The 17409-nt window shown below is 58.6% G+C and overlaps 1 protein-coding gene across 1 annotated transcript; it reads right to left on the bottom strand.

The window, feature by feature from the left end:
* Positions 1-1209: 1209 nt before the first annotated feature.
* Positions 1210-16829, bottom strand: LOC147235140 (uncharacterized). The gene is made up of 27 exons (XM_086146031.1): positions 16731-16829; positions 15043-15194; positions 14826-14951; positions 14262-14339; positions 14042-14112; positions 13783-13948; positions 13514-13620; positions 13154-13420; positions 12851-12947; positions 12523-12660; positions 12285-12377; positions 11956-12161; positions 10180-10258; positions 10014-10091; positions 9669-9815; positions 9233-9342; positions 9014-9155; positions 8760-8953; positions 8574-8701; positions 3671-8499; positions 3476-3589; positions 2548-3399; positions 2260-2388; positions 1982-2125; positions 1857-1907; positions 1591-1659; positions 1210-1505 (listed from the first exon to the last, which is right to left on the bottom strand). The coding sequence occupies exons 2-27, from the start codon at positions 15166-15168 to the stop codon at positions 1272-1274; spliced, it is 8775 nt and encodes a 2924-aa protein (XP_086002157.1). The 5' UTR covers positions 15169-15194; positions 16731-16829; the 3' UTR covers positions 1210-1271.
* Between the last annotated feature and the right edge of the window lie 580 nt (positions 16830-17409).

The raw sequence follows: 17409 nt of genomic DNA, 5'->3' as shown, positions 1-17409 counted from the left end.
GGACGAGAGGCTGCGCTGCGCCGGATGGAGACGCGACAGACCGTCAGCCTCCCGCACGCACGTCACACATCACTTCCGCCGGCCGCCTTCAAAATAAAAGCGCCCGCAGCGACGCTGTGCGGGGAGATCAGGAGTAAGACCGGATCACAAACACAGTAGAATGGATGGAGAGGTGGAGGATGGAGGAGTGGATGGATGGAGAGGTGGAGGATGGAGAGGTGGAGGATGGAGGAGTGGAACCACCTGAAAACGTGTCCACATGATCAGCTGCATTTCATGAGCGCCGGTGCAGATGATCTTCAGCAGAAAGATGTGGAACACACGCCGGTCCAACCGTCCTTCCTCTAAAGTTTCGGGGCAGCGCTCAGGGTCCGGGTGCGCCGAGGCCTATTCCTGCTGTGATTGGGCGAAGGACGGGGCGCTGGACCAATCACAGGGCCACATTTAGGGACACTCCGTCACAAGTCTGGACGTTCACGTTCTTCACTGAAGCTTCCGGCTGAGTTTGGGCGAGGAGGGCCGAGGAACCCCGAGGAATCCCGAAGAAAGCCGAGGATGCCCGAGGAGCCGCGAAGAGCGCCGAGGAACCTCGAGGAGCCCCGAAGAAAGCCGAAGAGCGCCGAGGAGCCCCGAGGAACCCCAGGCAGTCTTGAGGACAACACGGAGAGTCCACACACAGACGCGCCTCCTCGACCTTCTGGCTGTGAGGAGGTCGGACCTGGTCGGAACCCGGAAGCAGGGTTCCCCTCCTTTAGCGGTCTCGCCGCATCGGTGCTATTATTTTGAAGGCGGCCGCTCGGTTCCGGTCCTCTCCGGGAGGACAGAGGAGCGCGACAGAGGGACGGCGGGAAATGGAGGCGAAGCCCCGGGAAGGACGCGGCGCGGGACGAGCTCTGGTTCGGGGCCGCTGGAGGTCGGATGGACGGCCTTCGCTCCACTCATTCTCCTCCCCGGGTTTCCTGCATGTTCTCCGTGGTCGTTCGGTCCGCAGCTTCACTGGAGTCAAATGACACTTTTTCAGAAAAACAAAAAAAATCAAAACGAAACGTCTGAGGGGCGGGGCTTCAAGGTGTCAGAGGTCACGTGACCTGCCAGACAAGGGGCGGGGCTTCAAGGTGTCAGAGGTCATGTGACCTGCCAGACAAGGGGCGGGGCTCCACCAGCTCGGCGTCTGAAGGAGGAGCGGGCAGCCTCCGGTGTTTCTAGCAAAACTTTATTTTCTACAAACCGCTGAAAAAATAGAAATAAATACTTCTGTGGTAAAAGCGTGGTCACGGTAACGGAGGGAGCCCCTCCTCCCCCTCCTCCTCCTCCCTGAAGCTGCGGTCCAGCCTGCGGGTCTCCGAGCGCAGGACGGCGGGGACGGTCCTCCTGCTCACGGCGTCCAGGGACTCGTTGAGGTCGCGGTGAAGCGCCAGCAGACGCCGGCTGTTGGCCGACGAGCTCTGGATGAACTCCACCTTCTGCTGCCGCGCCTCCGCCAGAGAGAGGCGGAGCTGACGCACCTGAGGGGGCGGAGACACGGCGGCCCGTCACACACACACACACACACACGCCTGCCACAACCGCCGCCTTCTATCTGAGGCACACCTGCTCCTCCAGCTCACACACTCGCCAGCGCACACGCTCGTCTTCTCCGGAGGTCAGCGGCTCGGAGTCCTGGAAACACACACACACACACACACACACACACACACACACACACACACACACACACACACACACACACACACACACACACACACACAGCAGATAGGGACCTTTTCATCCCATTCCAGATATCCAATAAAGACTACTGTGTGTCGGTGTGTGTGTGTTGGTGTGTGTGTGTGTGTGTGTGCACGTGCATTCCCGACCTGGGATCTGCTGTCCATCAGCTGGCGGAGGCTGGACCTCTGCTCCTCCACCTGGACATCACACATCTCCATCACCATCAGTTTACAATCAACGTGTGTGTGTGTGTGAGTGTGTGCACACACACCTGTCTGAGTGTCTCTCTCAGGCGGTTCCTCTCCTTCTTCAGCTTGTCGTTCTGATGTTCAAGATGTGAATTCTTCCTCTTCTGTTGTTTCAGCTGCAGCTCCAGTTCTGCAGCTAAACGCTGCAGGACCTCCCTCCTCTCAGCCTGACACACACACACACACACACACACACACACACACACACACACACACACACACACACACACACACACACACACACACAGTCAGGCTTGTCAGGTGCCACTGATCTCCAGTATCCAATCAGAGAGCAGCTGACCTCCTCAGGCTCCGCCCCACGACCCCTCTCCTTGTAACCAATCACAGCGGCCTCTGTTTGCTCCAGAGCCAATCGGACGCGATCCCTGTCCTGCTGCAGAGCCTCCACCCACTGAGAGAGGGCAAACACCTGCACACATATTATGGGATGTTTCAGGTCACAGCAGGTTAGAACTCACACACACACACACACACACACACACACACACACACACACACACACACACACACACACACACACACACACACACACACACACACACACACACACACTCCTTCCTCTCCTCACCTGGCCGTCCTTCTCCTTGAGCATCCTGCCGACCTCCTCCACCTGCTCCACCTTCTGCTGCAGGTTCTTCTGCTGGGCTTCCTTCTGCTTCTCCACCATGGCCGCTGACTTCCTGACCCAGGTGTCTTCAAGGGACCTCCTGGCGTCCTCCAGCATGGACTGCCATTTCTCCTTCTCCTCCCGGAGACCCTGGAGTTCTCCGGTCAAAGTGTCCAGTTTCACCTCCTGCTCCAACATCTGACTCTTCCATTGCTCCTCAGCCTCCGTTCTCCGGTTCTCCGCCTCCTCCCACACCTGCTGCACCTTCTCTTTGGCTTGTTTTGCTTCTTCTTCAGCCAGTCGGACCTCCTCCCTGACCCTCTGCATCTCCTCCTGGACTCGGCATGCCTTCTCCTCAGCGTGCTGCGCCTCCTCCTTGGTCTTCTCCATCTCCTCCTTGGTCTTCTCCATCTCCTCCTGAGCTCTTTGGGCTTCCACCTCAGCATTGTGAGCATCCTCCCTGCTTCGCTCCTTCTCCTCCTTGGTCCTCTCCATCTCCTCCTTGGTCCTGTCCATCTCCTCCTTGGTCCTCTCCATCTCCTCCTTGGTCCTCTCCATCTCCTCCTTGGTCCTGTCCATCTCCTCCTTGGTCCTGTCCATCTCCTCCCTGACCTTCTGCACCTCCTCACTGGCCCTCCTTGCTCGCTGCAGCTCCTCCATCATCTCCCTCCTCCTCCTCTCCATGGCTCTGACCCTGGCCTTCAGCTCCTCCACCTCCTCCCTCTGCAGCTCTCCGTCCTCCTCCCTGGTGCCGGTGGCCTCCTTCTTCTCTAGCAGAATGCTCCTCAGACGTTCCCCCTCGGCGTGGCTCTCCTGCAGGGCAGAGGGGACAGAGTGAGTCTTCACGGAGGAGGAGGTCACGTGGAGAGGAGGTCCTGCTGGTCCGTACCTGCAGCAGGAGTCTCAGCATCTCCATCTCCTCCCTGGCGTCCCTCAGACCTCCCCTCAGCTCCTCCCTGGCCTCCTCCCTGACCTGCTCCCGGCTCTTCTTCAGCACCACCATCTGTGGACGGACGGAGGAGCCACGATGGAGCCGCTCCCATCTGCTCCCGAGGAGGACCTCGGCGGTGCGCTCAGCTCCTACCTGGTCCTGCAGAGACCTCAGGTTCACCTCCATCACCTGGACGCTCTGCTGTGCTCCTTGCAGCTCCTCCTGGGCCTCCAGCGTCCTGCTCTGGGCCTTGTGGAGCTCCTCCTTCAGCCTGCTCTCCTCCACCATCTTCTCCCGCAGTGTCTCTCGGAGAGAGTCCGCCTCCTTCTCGGTGCTCCTCAGGCACAGCTCCATCTCCCGCCCCCTCGTTTGGTCCTTCTGCAGCTCCTCACGAAGAGCAGAGGTCTCCCTCTGGTTCCTCCTCAGCTCCTCTCTGAGGGACGTGGCATCCTCTTTGGTCTCCAGCAGCTCCTCCTGAAGAGCAGAGGTCTCCCTCTGGTTCCTCCTCAGCTCCTCTCTGAGGGGGTTTAGCTCCTCCCTGGTCTCCAGCAGCTCCTTCTGGGCCTTCACCTTGGACCTGCGCTCCAGCTGAATCTCCTCTTGAAGGACAGACGCTTCCCTCACGCTTCTTCTCAGCTCTTCCCTGAGGGACGTCAGCTCCCGTCCGCTTTGGACCAGCTCCTCCTGGACCTCCATCCTCGCTCCCTGCTCGAGGTGGACCTCCTCGGTGAGAGTTGCCACCTCGCTGTCCCTCCTCTTGAGCTTCACCTCCAGCTCCTGGTGCTCCCTCTGCAGAACCTGCAGGACCTCCCGCAGAGACGCCGCCTCCTTCTCCTGCTGCTGCAGCTTCAGCTTCTCCTCCTTCTGGAGTGAAGACGCCTCCCTCGCGCTCCTCCTCAGCTTCTCCAGCGCCTCGGCCTTTTCTCGCAGTTGTCTCTGGAGCTCCTCCTTGAGAGATGCCAGCTCCTCCTTGGACCTCCTCAGCTTCACCTCCGCCTTCTCCCTCTCGCCGTCACTGATCTTCAACTCTTCTTGAAGAACCGCCGACTCCTTCTGGCTCCTCCTGAGCTCCTCTCTGAGAGACACCACCTCCTTCTCTTTGTCCCTCAGCTCCTCAGGGAGCTCCTCGGAGATGTTGTCCCTCCAGATCCCCAGAGGTCCGGTCGAGCCGCCCTCGCTCCTCCTCCTCCTCTCCATCTCCACAGCTCCCGGAGAAGGTTGTCTTCCATGTTTGTTCTTCAGCTCCTCCTCCGCCTGTCTCAGCTTGGCCTCCACCTCCTCCCTCTCCTCTTCAACTTCTAGCACCTTCCTCTCGCTCTTCCTCAGATCGCTCTGCACCTCCTCCCTCCAGATCTTCTCCTCCAGCGCCTCCATCTCTGTCCTCCTGAGCTTCCCCTCCATCTCCTCCCTCTCCATCTCCTGGACGTGCAGCTCCTCTCGGAGAGCGTCGACCTCCGCCTTGCTCCTCGAGAGTTCCTCTCTGAGGGACGCCCCCTCCCTCTCCTTCTCGCCCAGCTGGTCCTGCAGGTTGGCCTTGACCTTCACTTCTTTCTGGAGCTCCTCCTTGCTCCTCCTCAGCTCCTGCTGGACCTTCTCCAGCTCCTCTCTGAGAGACACGGCCAGCCTCTCGCTCCTCCTCAGCTCCTCCAGGGCCTCCTCCTTGGTCTTCTTCTCCTCCTTCTCGGTCCTCCTTAGCTTGGCCTCCAGCTCGGTCCTCTCTCTGTCCTTGACCTTCAGGTGTTCCTGGAGAGCAGACACCTCCCTCTCCCTGCTCCTCAGCTCCCCTCTGAGAGACGCCGCCTCCCTGATCTTCTCGCGAACCTCCTCCTGAGCCTCCGTCTTCGCCCGCTGCCTCCTCTCCACCTCCTGGCGAAGCTCCGCCAGCTCCTTCTGCCCTCGCCGGAGCTCCTCCTGGACCTCGTCCTTGCACCTTCTCAGCTCCTGGTGGACGAGCTCCAGCTCCTTCCTGAGAGACACTATCTCCCTCTCGCTCCTCCTCAGGTCTTCTTGCGCCTCCTCACGCTTTCTCTTCTCCTCCCCGGCTTCCATCTCGTTCCTCTTCGCCTCCTCCCCGCCGCTCTCCTGGATCTTCAGCTCCTCCTGAAGAGCGGCCAGCTCCTTCTCCTCCCTCAGCTGGTCCTCCAGCCTCCTCGCCACCTCCCTCATCCTCCGGAGCTCCTCCTCCTCGCCCCTCAGCTTCTTCTCCATCCTCCTCTTGTCCTCCTGCATCCTCCTGATGTTCTCCTTGTCTCTGGCCTCCTCCTCCTCCCTCTCCTCACACAGGGCTCTCAGCTGCAGCGCCTCCTCCTGGCGTTCCTTCAGCAGGTGGGAGATCTTCGCCGCCTCTTTGGAGGTCTGCTCCGCCCTCCCGCTGCAGTCGTGCAGCTCCTCCTGCAGATGTTCCAGCTGCGCCTCCTTCTCCAGGAGCCTCCTGTGGGCGGCCTCCTTCTCCGCCCTGGCGTCCCTCAGCTGGCGGCCGAGGGAGGAGATCCTGTCCTCCTTCTCGGCGGCGTCCCTCCGCTCCCTGGCCAGGAGGACCCGGGTCTCCTCCACCAGGGCCTCCAGCTGCAGCTCCTTCTTCTCCTTCAGCTCCAGCTTCAGCTCCAGCTCCCGCAGCTCGCTCTGCAGCTCTTCGTCCCGCAGCTCCGCGTCCCTCAGCCCGGTCCTCAGAGCTTCTGCCTCGTCCTCCTGCTCCCTCACGGCGTTCATCTGCCTCTCCAGGCTGCGTTCCCTCCTCCTGGCCTCCTCCTCGGCCTCCTGGATCTCCTCCCTGGCCACGCCCAGCTGCACCAGCAGCAGCTCCAGCTCGCCCTGTTTCTCCTGCTCCTTCTTCTTCAGCTGGGCCTCCAGCCGCCGGACCTTCTCCCGCAGGTCCTCCTCCCTCTGCACCGCCTCCCTCTGCAGCCTCTCCACCTCCGCTCGCCTCTCCTCCGCTCGCTCCATCAGCCCGCCGTGACGTCTCCGAAGCTCCTCCAGCTTTCCTTCGGTCATCTCCACCTCCGTCCTCAGCTCGTCCCTCTCCTTCTGCCAGGTGTCCTCCTCCTCCTTCCTCCTCTTCTTCAGCTCCTCCAACTTCTCCCCTCTTGTCCTCAGCTCGTCCTTCTCCTTCTGCCAGATCTTCTCCTCCTCCTTCCTCCTCTTCTTCAGCTCCTCCATCTCCTCATCTCGTCTCTCCAGTTCATCACCCATCATCTCCCTCTCCTTCTGCCAGGTGTCCTCCTCCTCCTTCCTCCTCTTCTTCAGCTCCTCCACCTTCTCCCCTCTTGTCCTCAGCTCTTCCCTCAGCTCGTCCCTCTCCTCCTGCCAGATCTTCTCCTCCTCCTTCCACCTCTTCTTCAGCTCCTCTACCTTCTCCCCTCTTGTCCTCAGCTCGTCCCTCTCCTCTTGCCAGATCTTCTCCTCCTCCTTCCACCTCTTCTTCAGCTCCTCCATCTCTTCATCTCGTCTGTCCAGGTCTTCACCCATCATCTCCCTCTCCCTGTGCCAGACCTTCTCCTCCTCCTTCCACCTCTTCTTCAGCTCCTCCATCTCTTCATCTCGTCTGTCCAGGTCTTCACCCATCATCTCCCTCTCCCTGTGCCAGACCTTCTCCTCGTCCTTCCAGCTCTTCCTCAGCACCTCCAGCTCTCTGTCTCTGGTCTCCACCTCCTCGGTCAGGACTTCCCTCTCCTTCTGCCAGACCTTCTCCTCCTCCCTCCTCCTCTTCTTCAGCACCTCCAGTTCTCCATCTCTGGCTCCCAGTTCCTCGTTGAGCTCCTCCCTCTCCCTCTGCCAGGTGTCCTCCTCCTCCTCCCTCCTCTTCTTCAGCTGCTCCATCTCTTCATCTCGTCTCTCCAGTTCTTCACCCATCATCTCCCTCTCCTTCTGCCAGACCTTCTCCTCCTCCTCCCTCCTCTTCTTCAGCTGCTCCAGCTCTCCTTCTGTCATCTCCAACTCCTGGTTCAGAGCCTCTCTCTCCCTCTGCCAGATGTCCTCCTCCTCCCTGCTCCTCTTCCTCAGCGCCTCCACGTCTTCATCTCGCATCTTCAGCTCCTGGCCGAGCTCCTCCCTCTCCCTGTGCCAGGTGTCCTCCTCCTCCTTCGTCCTCCTCCTCAGGGCCTCCACCTCAACATCTCTGGTCCTCAGCTCTTCCCTCAGCTGTCCCCTCTCCTTCTGCCAGACCTTCTCCTCCTCCCTCCTCCTCTTCCTGAGAGCCTCCAACGCTTCATCTCTCATCTTCAGCTCCTGGTCGAGCTCCTCCCTCTCCCTGTGCCAGGTGTCCTCCTCCACCTTCCTCCTCTTCTTCAGCACCTCCACCTCTCCATCTCTGGTCCCCAGTTCCTTGCTCATCATCTCCCTCTCCCTCTGCCAGGTGTCTTCTTCGTCCCTCCTCCTCTTCCTGAGAGCCTCCAGCTCTTCATCTCTGGAGTTCAGCTCCTCGCCCATCATCTCCCTCTCCCTGTGCCAGGTGTCCTCCTCCTGCGCCCTCCTCATCTTCAGCTCCTCCACCTCTCTGTTTCTGGTCTCCAGCTCCTCGCTGAGGGCCCCCCTCTCCTTCTTCCAGGTCTCCTCCTCCACCTTCCTCCTCTTCTTCAACACCTCCACCTCTCTGTCCGTCTTCTCCATCTCCTCGCTCATCATGTCCCTCTCTCTCTTCCAGGTCTCCCCGTCCTCCTTCCTCCTCTTCCTCAGAGCCTCCACCTCTTCATCTCTCATCTTCAGCTCCTCGCTGAGGACCTCCATCTCCCTCTTCCAGGTCTCCTCCTCCACCTTCATCCTGTTCCTCAGCGCCTCCACCTCTCCATCTCTGGTCCCGAGCTCCTGGCTGAGAACCTCCACCTCCCTCTGCCAGGCGTCCTCCTCGTCCTTCCTCCTGCTCTTCAGGTCCTCCAGCTCCTCCCGGAGCTCCTCCCACTGAGCGCTGCTCCTCTCCCTCCACCGGAGCTCCTCCTCCACCCTGGTGGAGGCCCGGAGCAGCTCCTCCCTCAGACACTCCACCTCACCTTCAGGAGGAAACAGGAAGTACACGTCACGTCACGTCGGCGGGAGGCGTGTGTTGCCGTGGCGACCGTCTGACCGCAGAGCGTGTCCTTGGCCTGCTGCAGGGTGGAGACGTGGGTTCTGAGGTGGCTTCGGTCTCCGTCGGCCATGGAGGCCTGGGACCTGGCCTGCAGGAGGTGCAGCTGCAGGGCGGTGGAGGAGGACCTGCGGACGGGTGAGGGTTAGAGCTCCACCTGGTATCTCCTGGACGCCGGAGCCTCACCTGAGCTCCTGCAGCTCCTGCTCCTGCTGCTCCCCGTGTCTCTTCAGGTCGTCCTGCTCCTCCTGGAGCTTGGCGCTCAGTTCCTGCTGCTCCTCCAGCAGGACCTCCACCCTCCGGGCCTTCTTCTCCGCTTCCCGGGCCTCCTCCTCCGCCTGCTGCAGCTGCTCCCGCACCTCCTCCAGCTGGGAGGTCACCTGAGGAGCACACAAGGTCAGAGGACCTCCTCCTCCACCTCCTCCACCTCCTCCCCTCACCTCCTCCAGCTGGCTCCTCTTGGTGTCGCCGTCCTCCGTCAGCACCAGCAGCTCCTTCTCCTTCTCCTTCAGCAGCCTGTCCATCTCCATCCCTCCGTCCCTCAGCTGGCAAACCACCGCCGCCTCCGCCTCCTTCTCGGCCCTGGACGTGCCGAGGAGCGGCAGAAGGTCACAACTGTAGCGCCGACCGACGCCGTCGCCCCGGCGACCGAGCCTCACCTGAGCTGACTGCAGTCGGCGTCCAGGCCGTGGAGGTTCCTCTGCAGACAGCCGACCTCTGACCTCAGGGCCTGCAGCTGGGACTGGCTGACGGACAGCTCGCTCTCCACCTACGAGGACATCGGGGTTCAGGGTGCAGGATGGCTGGAGCGGAGGAGATACCAGAGGGGATACCAGAGGAGGTACCAGAGGAGGTACCAGAGGAGATGCCGGAAGAGGTACCAGAGGAGGTACCGGAGGAGATACCAGAGGGGATACCAGAGGAGGTACCGGAGGAGGTACCGGAGGAGGTACCGGAGGAGGTACCAGGAGGTACCAGAGGAGATACCGGAGGAGGTACCGGAGGAGGTACCGGAGGAGGTACCACAGGAGGTACCGGAGGAGGTACCGGAGGAGGTACCACAGGAGGTACCACAGGAGGTACCACAGGAGGTACCTGCAGGAGCTGCTGGTTCAAGTCTCTCTTGTCCGCCGCCAGGGCCGAGTTGAGGGCGGCCATCTTGTCCAGGGCGCCGCGGGCCTCCTCCGACTCACGCTTCAACTCACACTCTGAGGACGACAGGCGCAGCACACACTCCCGTGCCTAAAGCACACACACATACACACACACACACACACACACACAGTCTACCTCTGAGTACTTTCTGAAGCACCTTCAGTACCACTGAAGCCCCAAGTCTGGAACCCCAGGGTCCAGATCCAAGCCCCCTCATGTATGTGTGTGTGTGTGTGTGTGTGTGTGTGTGTGTGTGCACGTGCTGGTCCCGTCCGGACCTTCTACCTTCTGCAGGGCGTCCCTGGCCTCGGTGGCCTCCTGCTCCGCCCTGCTCTGCTCCAGCTGCTGCCTCTCCAGCGCCTCCTGCAGGACCAGACGCCGCTTCAGCCTGTGCCGGGAGGACGGGAGGACGGCCGGACGGCGGGAGGGGCGGGAGGGGGCGGGGGCTGACCTTCAAGGCGTGGACCTCCACGCGCTGGGCGCTCTCCTTCTCCCATAACTGGACGCTCTCCTGAAGCTCCGCCTCCACGCTGGAAGACAACAGCTGGATTAGTCAGAGATAAAGACAGATCAACAACATCCACAACAGACCCGGACAGGTGCCAGCATTCTGAGAGGCTGCTGCAAGCTAGGGTTAGCAAGCTAGAGTTAGCCTGGTGTCAACCTACAGGTGAGCCTAATGTCATCCTACAGGTTAGCCTGGCGTCACTGACAGGTTAGCCTGGTGTTAACCTACAGGTTAGCCTGGTGTCAACCTACAGGTTAGCCTGGTGTCAACCAGAGGTTAGCCTAGCGTCACTGACAGGTTAGCCTGGTGCCAACCTACAGGTTGGTCTGGTGTCAACCTACAGGTTAGCCTGGTGTCACTGACAGGTTAGCCTGGTGTTAACCTACAGGTTAGCCTGGTGTTAACCTACAGGTTAGCCTGGTGTTAACCTATAGGTTAGCCTGGTGTTAACCTATAGGTTAGCCTGGTGTTAACCTACAGCAGGGGTGTCAAACTCATTTCTCATGGCGACCACCTACAGCCCAGGTAGATGTCAAGCGGGCCGGATCATTAAAATAATAGCATACTCAGCAATAAATAACCAACATATCATGTCTTTCCTCTGTTTCAGTGTAAAAAAGTACAAGAACTTTAGGAAAATCTTGGAATTTAATGGACAGTCCCTTCACAAAACATTTCATGAAACAACTCACATTTCCTTAGACAAAAGTGAAATTTTCTTCTATCATTCACATGTTAGCATTGCAATCATGTGATCCCACAAAAGGACAAAACTTGGTAATTGGTAAATATAGTAATTCACTTTAAGATTAAATGAGACTTATAAAGAAAGGGACTTTTAAACCATTTACACATGTGCATATAAAATCTAAATTGAATCCCTGCCTACACCTTACAAACTAAAAAGTGCTATTAAATGTGTAAGGAAGAAAGTATTCACCCGTAAATACAACACATACTGAAAATGCATGGAGTTGCATGAACAGTAGAATTCCATCATACTCGTTTGTAGTGAAGCTGGTGACTAACTTTAAATTGCACATTTTCACTAGCAATTAGCTAGCTGGCTTTTACCGCTGCTTCACTGATTTCTCTGCTCTGGGTGAAAGTGGACGCTGTTTCCTCAGACCTGCCAGTGATTGGTTGATCTTATCTCTTCTCAGTTTCTTTGCAAGCTGTCATATTTTTCACTCTGATGAGTCTCGTAGTGGCGCCGTATATTATATTTCTTAAATGCTGAAACTTGTTGCAAACACACCAAGCACAAAGAGTTCCCGTGCGTCTCCGTAAATAAATAGGACGTATCCATTTCTCTTTGAAAATTCTACACTCTTTAACTACTTTTCTCTGTTTTGATAACGACATTTAGGCTGATGAGGGAGTAGCAGGAGGTGGAGAACAGGGTGGAAACAACGACATAACAAGCAGCAGGTGGTGCATTGATAACGTCTGCTGATTGGTCCGTCTCAGTGATGCAGATTGTCTTCTACTCTGACCAGAATACTGCGCCCCCTAGTGGGGACGTCTTGAATTGCATCTAATTACAAAAATTAAATCCTTGCCTTTTATGCATTTTATCACTTTCAAATTATCCCGCGGCCCTGGTCGAACCCCCTTGCGGACCGGTTCCGGCCCGCGGGTCGTATGTTTGACACCCTGCCCTACAGGCTCGCCTGGTGTCACCCAGCTGTGATCCAGGTCTTGATGGTGCTCGCCTACCGTTGATTCTGGGCCTCCAGCTGTTTGACTCTGCCCTCCAGTCCTTCCTTGTCCCTTCGGAGCTGCTGGTTGTCTCTGTGCTCCTCCTGCTCCTTCCTCTCCACCTCCTCCTTCTTCTTCTCCATCTCCTCCTCCCTCCTCTCCATCTCCTCCTCCCTTCTCCTCGCCGCCTCCAGCTCCAGACGCAGGGCGGAGGAGGCCTCACGCTCCCTGTCACCACGTGGCAGAACATGAGCACCCGTGAGGAGAATGAGGACCACGGGTGTGTCTGGGGCTGCTCACCTGCAGAGTGTGTCCTTGGTGTGTGTGAGCTCTTGCTGCGTGTGGACCTCCAACCGCTGCTTGTCGTCCTCCAGCTGATGGACCCGGAGGTGCAGGGAGGTCTTCTCCTCCTCCAGGCGCCGCGCACAAAGCTCCGCCCCCTGCCGAAGTGGACGGACAGGACGGCCATGACCTTTGACCTCGAGACACACACACACACACACACACACACACACACACACACACACACACACACACACACACACACACACACACACACACACACACACACACACACACACACACCTGCAGTTTCTGGTGTCTCCACTGGAGGGCGCTCTCAGCCTGGGAGAGGACGGACAGCAGGGCTTGGAGGTCCAGGGCGAGGACATCGTCTTCAGGGACGCCAGCTGACGGTCCTCCACTGCTGCAGAGAACCCTGGACTGGAGAAGGACACGGAGAGGAGGACGTCAGGGGCCGGATCCCATTTCCTGCCAGGGCTTTTAAAACATCTCGTCTTGTTTGCCGGTCTTCTCCGGAAACCGCCCGCTTCTCCTTCGGCAGAAACCCGTCGCCACGGTAACCCGGCCGTCGGTCGCGAGCGTGCGTCCGGTGAAGACGACTCGGACCCACCAGACTGACCACGGCGTGTCCCACCGAGCTCAGGCGCCTCTCCGTCTCCCCGAGCTTCTCAGCCTCTTGCTTTCTCTGGACGTCCAGCGCTGCCAACCTGAGGAGACACCAGGTCCGCGTGACACCGGGGAAGCTCCTGCAGGTCGGAGGAGAACCTCCTCCATAGCCTGAGAAGAATGTTCTGTGCAAAGGACTATTTGGGGAGAGAAGATGGCTTCATCTACGCTGTGGTGAAGCAGAGGAGGTTCTTCCTCCTTGAAGCTCCGAAGCCCCCACGGGTTCCTCAGAGAAGAGCCTCTCTACCTTTCTCTCAGCTGGGAGATCTCGGCCCCGTGAAGGTTCCTCAGCTCCGACATCTCCCGCCGCCTCTCGTCCTCCTCGCCCTGGCCCGCCTCTGCTTCAGCCACGCTGGAGGTGAGAGAAGGTTCGGCTGCAGGCAGGCCTGGGGCGCCGCCAGGAGGAGGAGGAGGAACCGAGGAGGGCGTGATGAAGCTCAGGGAGGCCGAGTCACAGCTGGAGAGGATTGACGAGGAGAACCTGGAGAATTCGGCCCTCAGCTGCCACAGATCCCTGCGGGCAGAAGGTCAGCTGAGGACGGGTCACCTGACTGGAGGTCACCTGGCCGGAGGTCACCTGACCTCGAAGGGAGGTGTGAGAAGATACCTGTCAGCACCCGTCCTGACCGCGTGACACTGGCGCCGCAAGGCCACCATGGACCTCCACAGCAGCAGAAGCTTGGCCTGCTGCCGGCCCTCCACAGCTGAGCGGCACTGCACACACACACACACACACACACACACACACACACACACACACACACACACACACACACACACACACACACACACACACACACACACACACACACACACGTGCCTTAGTGGCTGACAGTTAAGGTGTGTGTTTGGGTGCTTTGAGTGAACTCTGCTGACCTCCTTCTCTCTCAGCCAATCGGAGGCTTTCTGCTCCGCCTCTGCTGCAGCTGTGGTCCAATCCGCTGTCAGCTTCTGAACATCCTCTGTCAGGGCCTGGATGGTCTGCTCTGATTGGTTGAGCTTCTCCCAGAGGAGGGCGTTGGTGTCAGCCAGAGCCACAGACCTGCACACACACACACACATAGACAGAGATGACACACACACACACACACACACACACACACACACACACACACACACACACACACACACATACCTATTGTGTTCCTCCTCCAGCCTGATGAGGGCGCCCTCCAGGGAGTTGCTGTGTTCATCCCTGATCCTCCACTGGAACCCAGACACACAGGGAGAGGATCTGCTGATGTTCTCCTGGAGAACTGCAGTAGTACTGCAGTAGTACTGCACTACTGCTGCTGCTAATGCAGTATAAGCAGTGGAGTACAGCAGAATATTGTAGTACAGCTCAAGAGTCTGACCTCAGTGTCCAGGAGCTTGGAGTGTTTCTCCTTTAGCTGGAGCTCAAGATGTCCACAGCGATCCCTGTACTCCAGTACCTGCACAAAGTACTAGTGATAGTACTACCATCTCAGACCACCACTGACACTTCTACTAGTACCATATACGACACTGAGCTACTTTAACGCTAAGCTCGTGTCGCCCTGTGTTAATGAATGTTAAGTTGGCCAACCCACCCCCAACATCCATGACAGCAAGCTAGTACCACCCACCCTTGTGTATCCCTGATGCTAAGCTAGTTCCATCCGCCCCGTGTCAGTGATGCTAAGCTAGTTCCACCCACCCTGTGTGTCCCTGATGCTAAACTAGTTCCACCCGCCCTGTGTGTCCCTGATGCTAAGCGAGTTCCAACCGGCCCGTGTCCCTGATGCTAAGCTAGTACCACCCACCCTGTGTGTCCCTGATGCTAAGCTACTGCCACCCACCCTGTGTGTCCCTGATGCTAAACTAGTTCCACCCACCCCTGATGCTAAGCGAGTTCCAACCGGCCCGTGTCAGTGATGCTAAGCTAATGCGAAGGCCACCTTCTTCTGCAGGCGGTGCAGCAGCAGCGCCTGGCGGGCCTCCCTCTCCCTGCCCTCCCTCACACGCCTCTTCAGCTCCCTCTGCTCCTCCTCCCAGCATGGAGAGGGAGATAACGACTGGGAGAGCTGGATGCAGGGAGAGACAGCAGCTGTTAGCTGTTAGCTGTTAGCGCTCAGAGCTCCCGAAGGTCCCGCCTCCTCCCGTTCATCTCCTCACCCTGTCTCTCAGAGCTTGGCTCCTGGACTCCAGCTCCTCCCGGTCGGCCCGGCTCTCAGCCAGCTCTTCCTGCAGCAGACACAGCGCCCGCCGGAGCTCCGCCTTCTCCTGCCGCTCCGCGTCCATGGCGACGGGCGAACCGGCCTCAGACTCTGGACGGAGATGGAGAAGCTCAAAGATCTCATGTGGACGGAGGACACCGGAGTCAGAGCACTCAGACGCTGATGTGGCAGGTTCAGATCTCAACCACAGCCACCTGATGCCAGAACCACCTGGATCTACCATCAGAACCACCTGGATCAACCATCAGAACCACCTGGATCTACTATCAGAACCACCTGGATCTACCATCAGTACCACCTGGATCTACCATCAGTACCACCTGGATCTACCATCAGAACCATCCAGATCAACAACTGGAACCACCTAGATCTACCCGCACCTCAGATCCTGGACAGTGGACTACCCACCCACCCAAGTCTGGTATGTGGGAACCTTCAGGCGTGGTTCCCTGCAGGTCCTGCTCCTCAGGAAAAGGTTCTCGGCCCGTTCCTCGTCCCCGGCACACAGCAGACTCCTCCTCCAGTCACCAGTAGAAGGTCTCTGGGGACTGCAAAGGTCAGCCTGATGATGGAGGGCCACGGTGTGGTCCAGAGGTCCAGAGGCCAGATAAGAGACTTCTGCAGAGCCACTTCCAGACTTCAGCCGCCATCATCGCAAACAATCTCACCTTCGACACGACAAGACCGAGGAGATGATGGACAGGAGGCCTCATGAGCGCCGTCCATCTGAGATGTTGAGGTCGAGGGCGTCCACATCAGACCTCACCTGGTCCCTCAGCATCACACGGACGGTTAAGAGCGCTCGACAGCAGCCGTACCTTCTGAGGAGACCGAGGAGGTTCGGCACGTCGCCCGAGATCCTCGGCATCTTCACCGGCCGCTTCACCTGCACCACCGCTCTGGACTGAACGTCAACCACCCAGGTTTGAGAAGTGTAGGGTGGTAGAACGTTCTGACCGGAGAACTCGTTCTACCCAACTGCCATCAGAGACCCGAATATCCAAGAGGAGCCACTAACCATGTTCTAGCATCAGGGGGTCCAGGCTGGACAGGTGACAACAAACCCTTCCAGGTTGTGTGTCGGAGCAGGAGGACGGCTGGTGACCGCTGGCTCCTCCAACACATTTCTGCTTTCACTTCTGTATGTTTGTTTATTTAAGTTTATTAGGACAGCGTACAATTACATGAAGCACAGAGGCAGAGATGTTTGTGCCAGATTGTAGCTCACAGCTAATCTGTAGTCCTTCTATCATGTAAAGTAATAAAAAATGTAAATAAACCTACATGTATTTTTCAGGCCTCGTGTTTATAGTGTATAATTCTACCTTGTGTCTTTTTCTATCCATTTATGTGCGAAATAAACGAGCCCTTCTCCCGTGCACGGCCGCGGTGCACGTTCATGGGCGTGTGGACGGTCGTGCACGCTCACGGATGTTGGATGGACGTGAACCTTCAGGCAGGCGGCGGCTTTAGGCGGACTAATCCCTTAAAGCCCTTCGGAGACCCGGTTCCCTGAGCCCGGGTCAGGGTGAGAGTTAGCCCGGGTTAGCCCGGGTTAGCCCCCTCCCAAAGGCTGCCTGTTAGCCCGCTCTGCTAACCGGAACTCCGCGGACAGTCGGTTCTTACCTGCCGCGGATCGGCCGCCGTCCGTCCACGGGCTGGCCTGGTTCCGGTCCGGTCCGGAGCTCTGGGTCCGGGTCCGGTCTTGAACGGCTGCGTTCAGCGGATTCAAACCGGGAAGCATGACCTTTCACCCCGGTGACGCGCGCCTCACGTGACCGATCCGGAAGTGTGGCCTCCGCTCAGCGGGGAAACAGCGGCGCCTGGCGGCGGAACCGGGGAGACGCATCCGAGGCCCGCCGCGGCTCACGGACGGAGATACGGAACCAGCAACATCTCAGCGTCATCTCTCAACGGGCAGCGATGTCTTCTGCCCTGTCAGCACGGAACTCAGGGACCTGGAGGTTCTTGTGAGGGTCCTTCACGGTCCTGTAGGGTCCTGTAGGGTCTCCTGGGATAGTCCTGTAGGGTCCTGTAGGGTCCTGGAAGGGTCCAGGGAGGGTCCTGTAGGGTCCTGTAGGGTCCTGAGGGTCCTGTAGGGTCCTGGAAGGGTCCAGGGAGGGTCCTGTAGGGTCCTGTAGGGTCCTGGAAGGGTCCAGGGAGGGTCCTGTAGGGTCCTGTAGGGTCCTGGAAGGGTCCTGTAGGGTCCTGAAGGGTCTCCTGGGATAGTCCTGTAGGGTCCTGGAGGGTCCTGAGGGTCCTGTAGGGTCCTGGAGGGTCCTGTAAGGTCCTGGGAGGGTCCTGT

Source organism: Fistularia commersonii, chromosome 4 (assembly GCF_037954325.1).
Source record: "Fistularia commersonii isolate RoL2024-O1a breed Wild chromosome 4, RoL_Fcom_v1.0, whole genome shotgun sequence".
NCBI classification, from domain to species: domain Eukaryota; kingdom Metazoa; phylum Chordata; class Actinopteri; order Syngnathiformes; family Fistulariidae; genus Fistularia; species Fistularia commersonii.
This window is presented reverse-complemented; position numbering and strand designations above follow the sequence as displayed.

Bases quoted from the DNA above. Each gene is read 5' to 3' on its own strand.
- LOC147235140 (XM_086146031.1), bottom strand. From the start codon at position 15,168: ATGGACGCGGAGCGGCAGGAGAAGGCGGAGCTCCGGCGGGCGCTGTGT. The intron at 13,421-13,513 runs GTATCTTCTCAC...TTCTGCCCGCAG, and splicing joins GTCAGGACGGGTGCTGACAG to GGATCTGTGGCAGCTGAGGG. The intron at 12,162-12,284 runs GTCCACACGCAG...GGTGACAGGGAG, and splicing joins ACGACAAGCAGCGGTTGGAG to CGTGAGGCCTCCTCCGCCCT.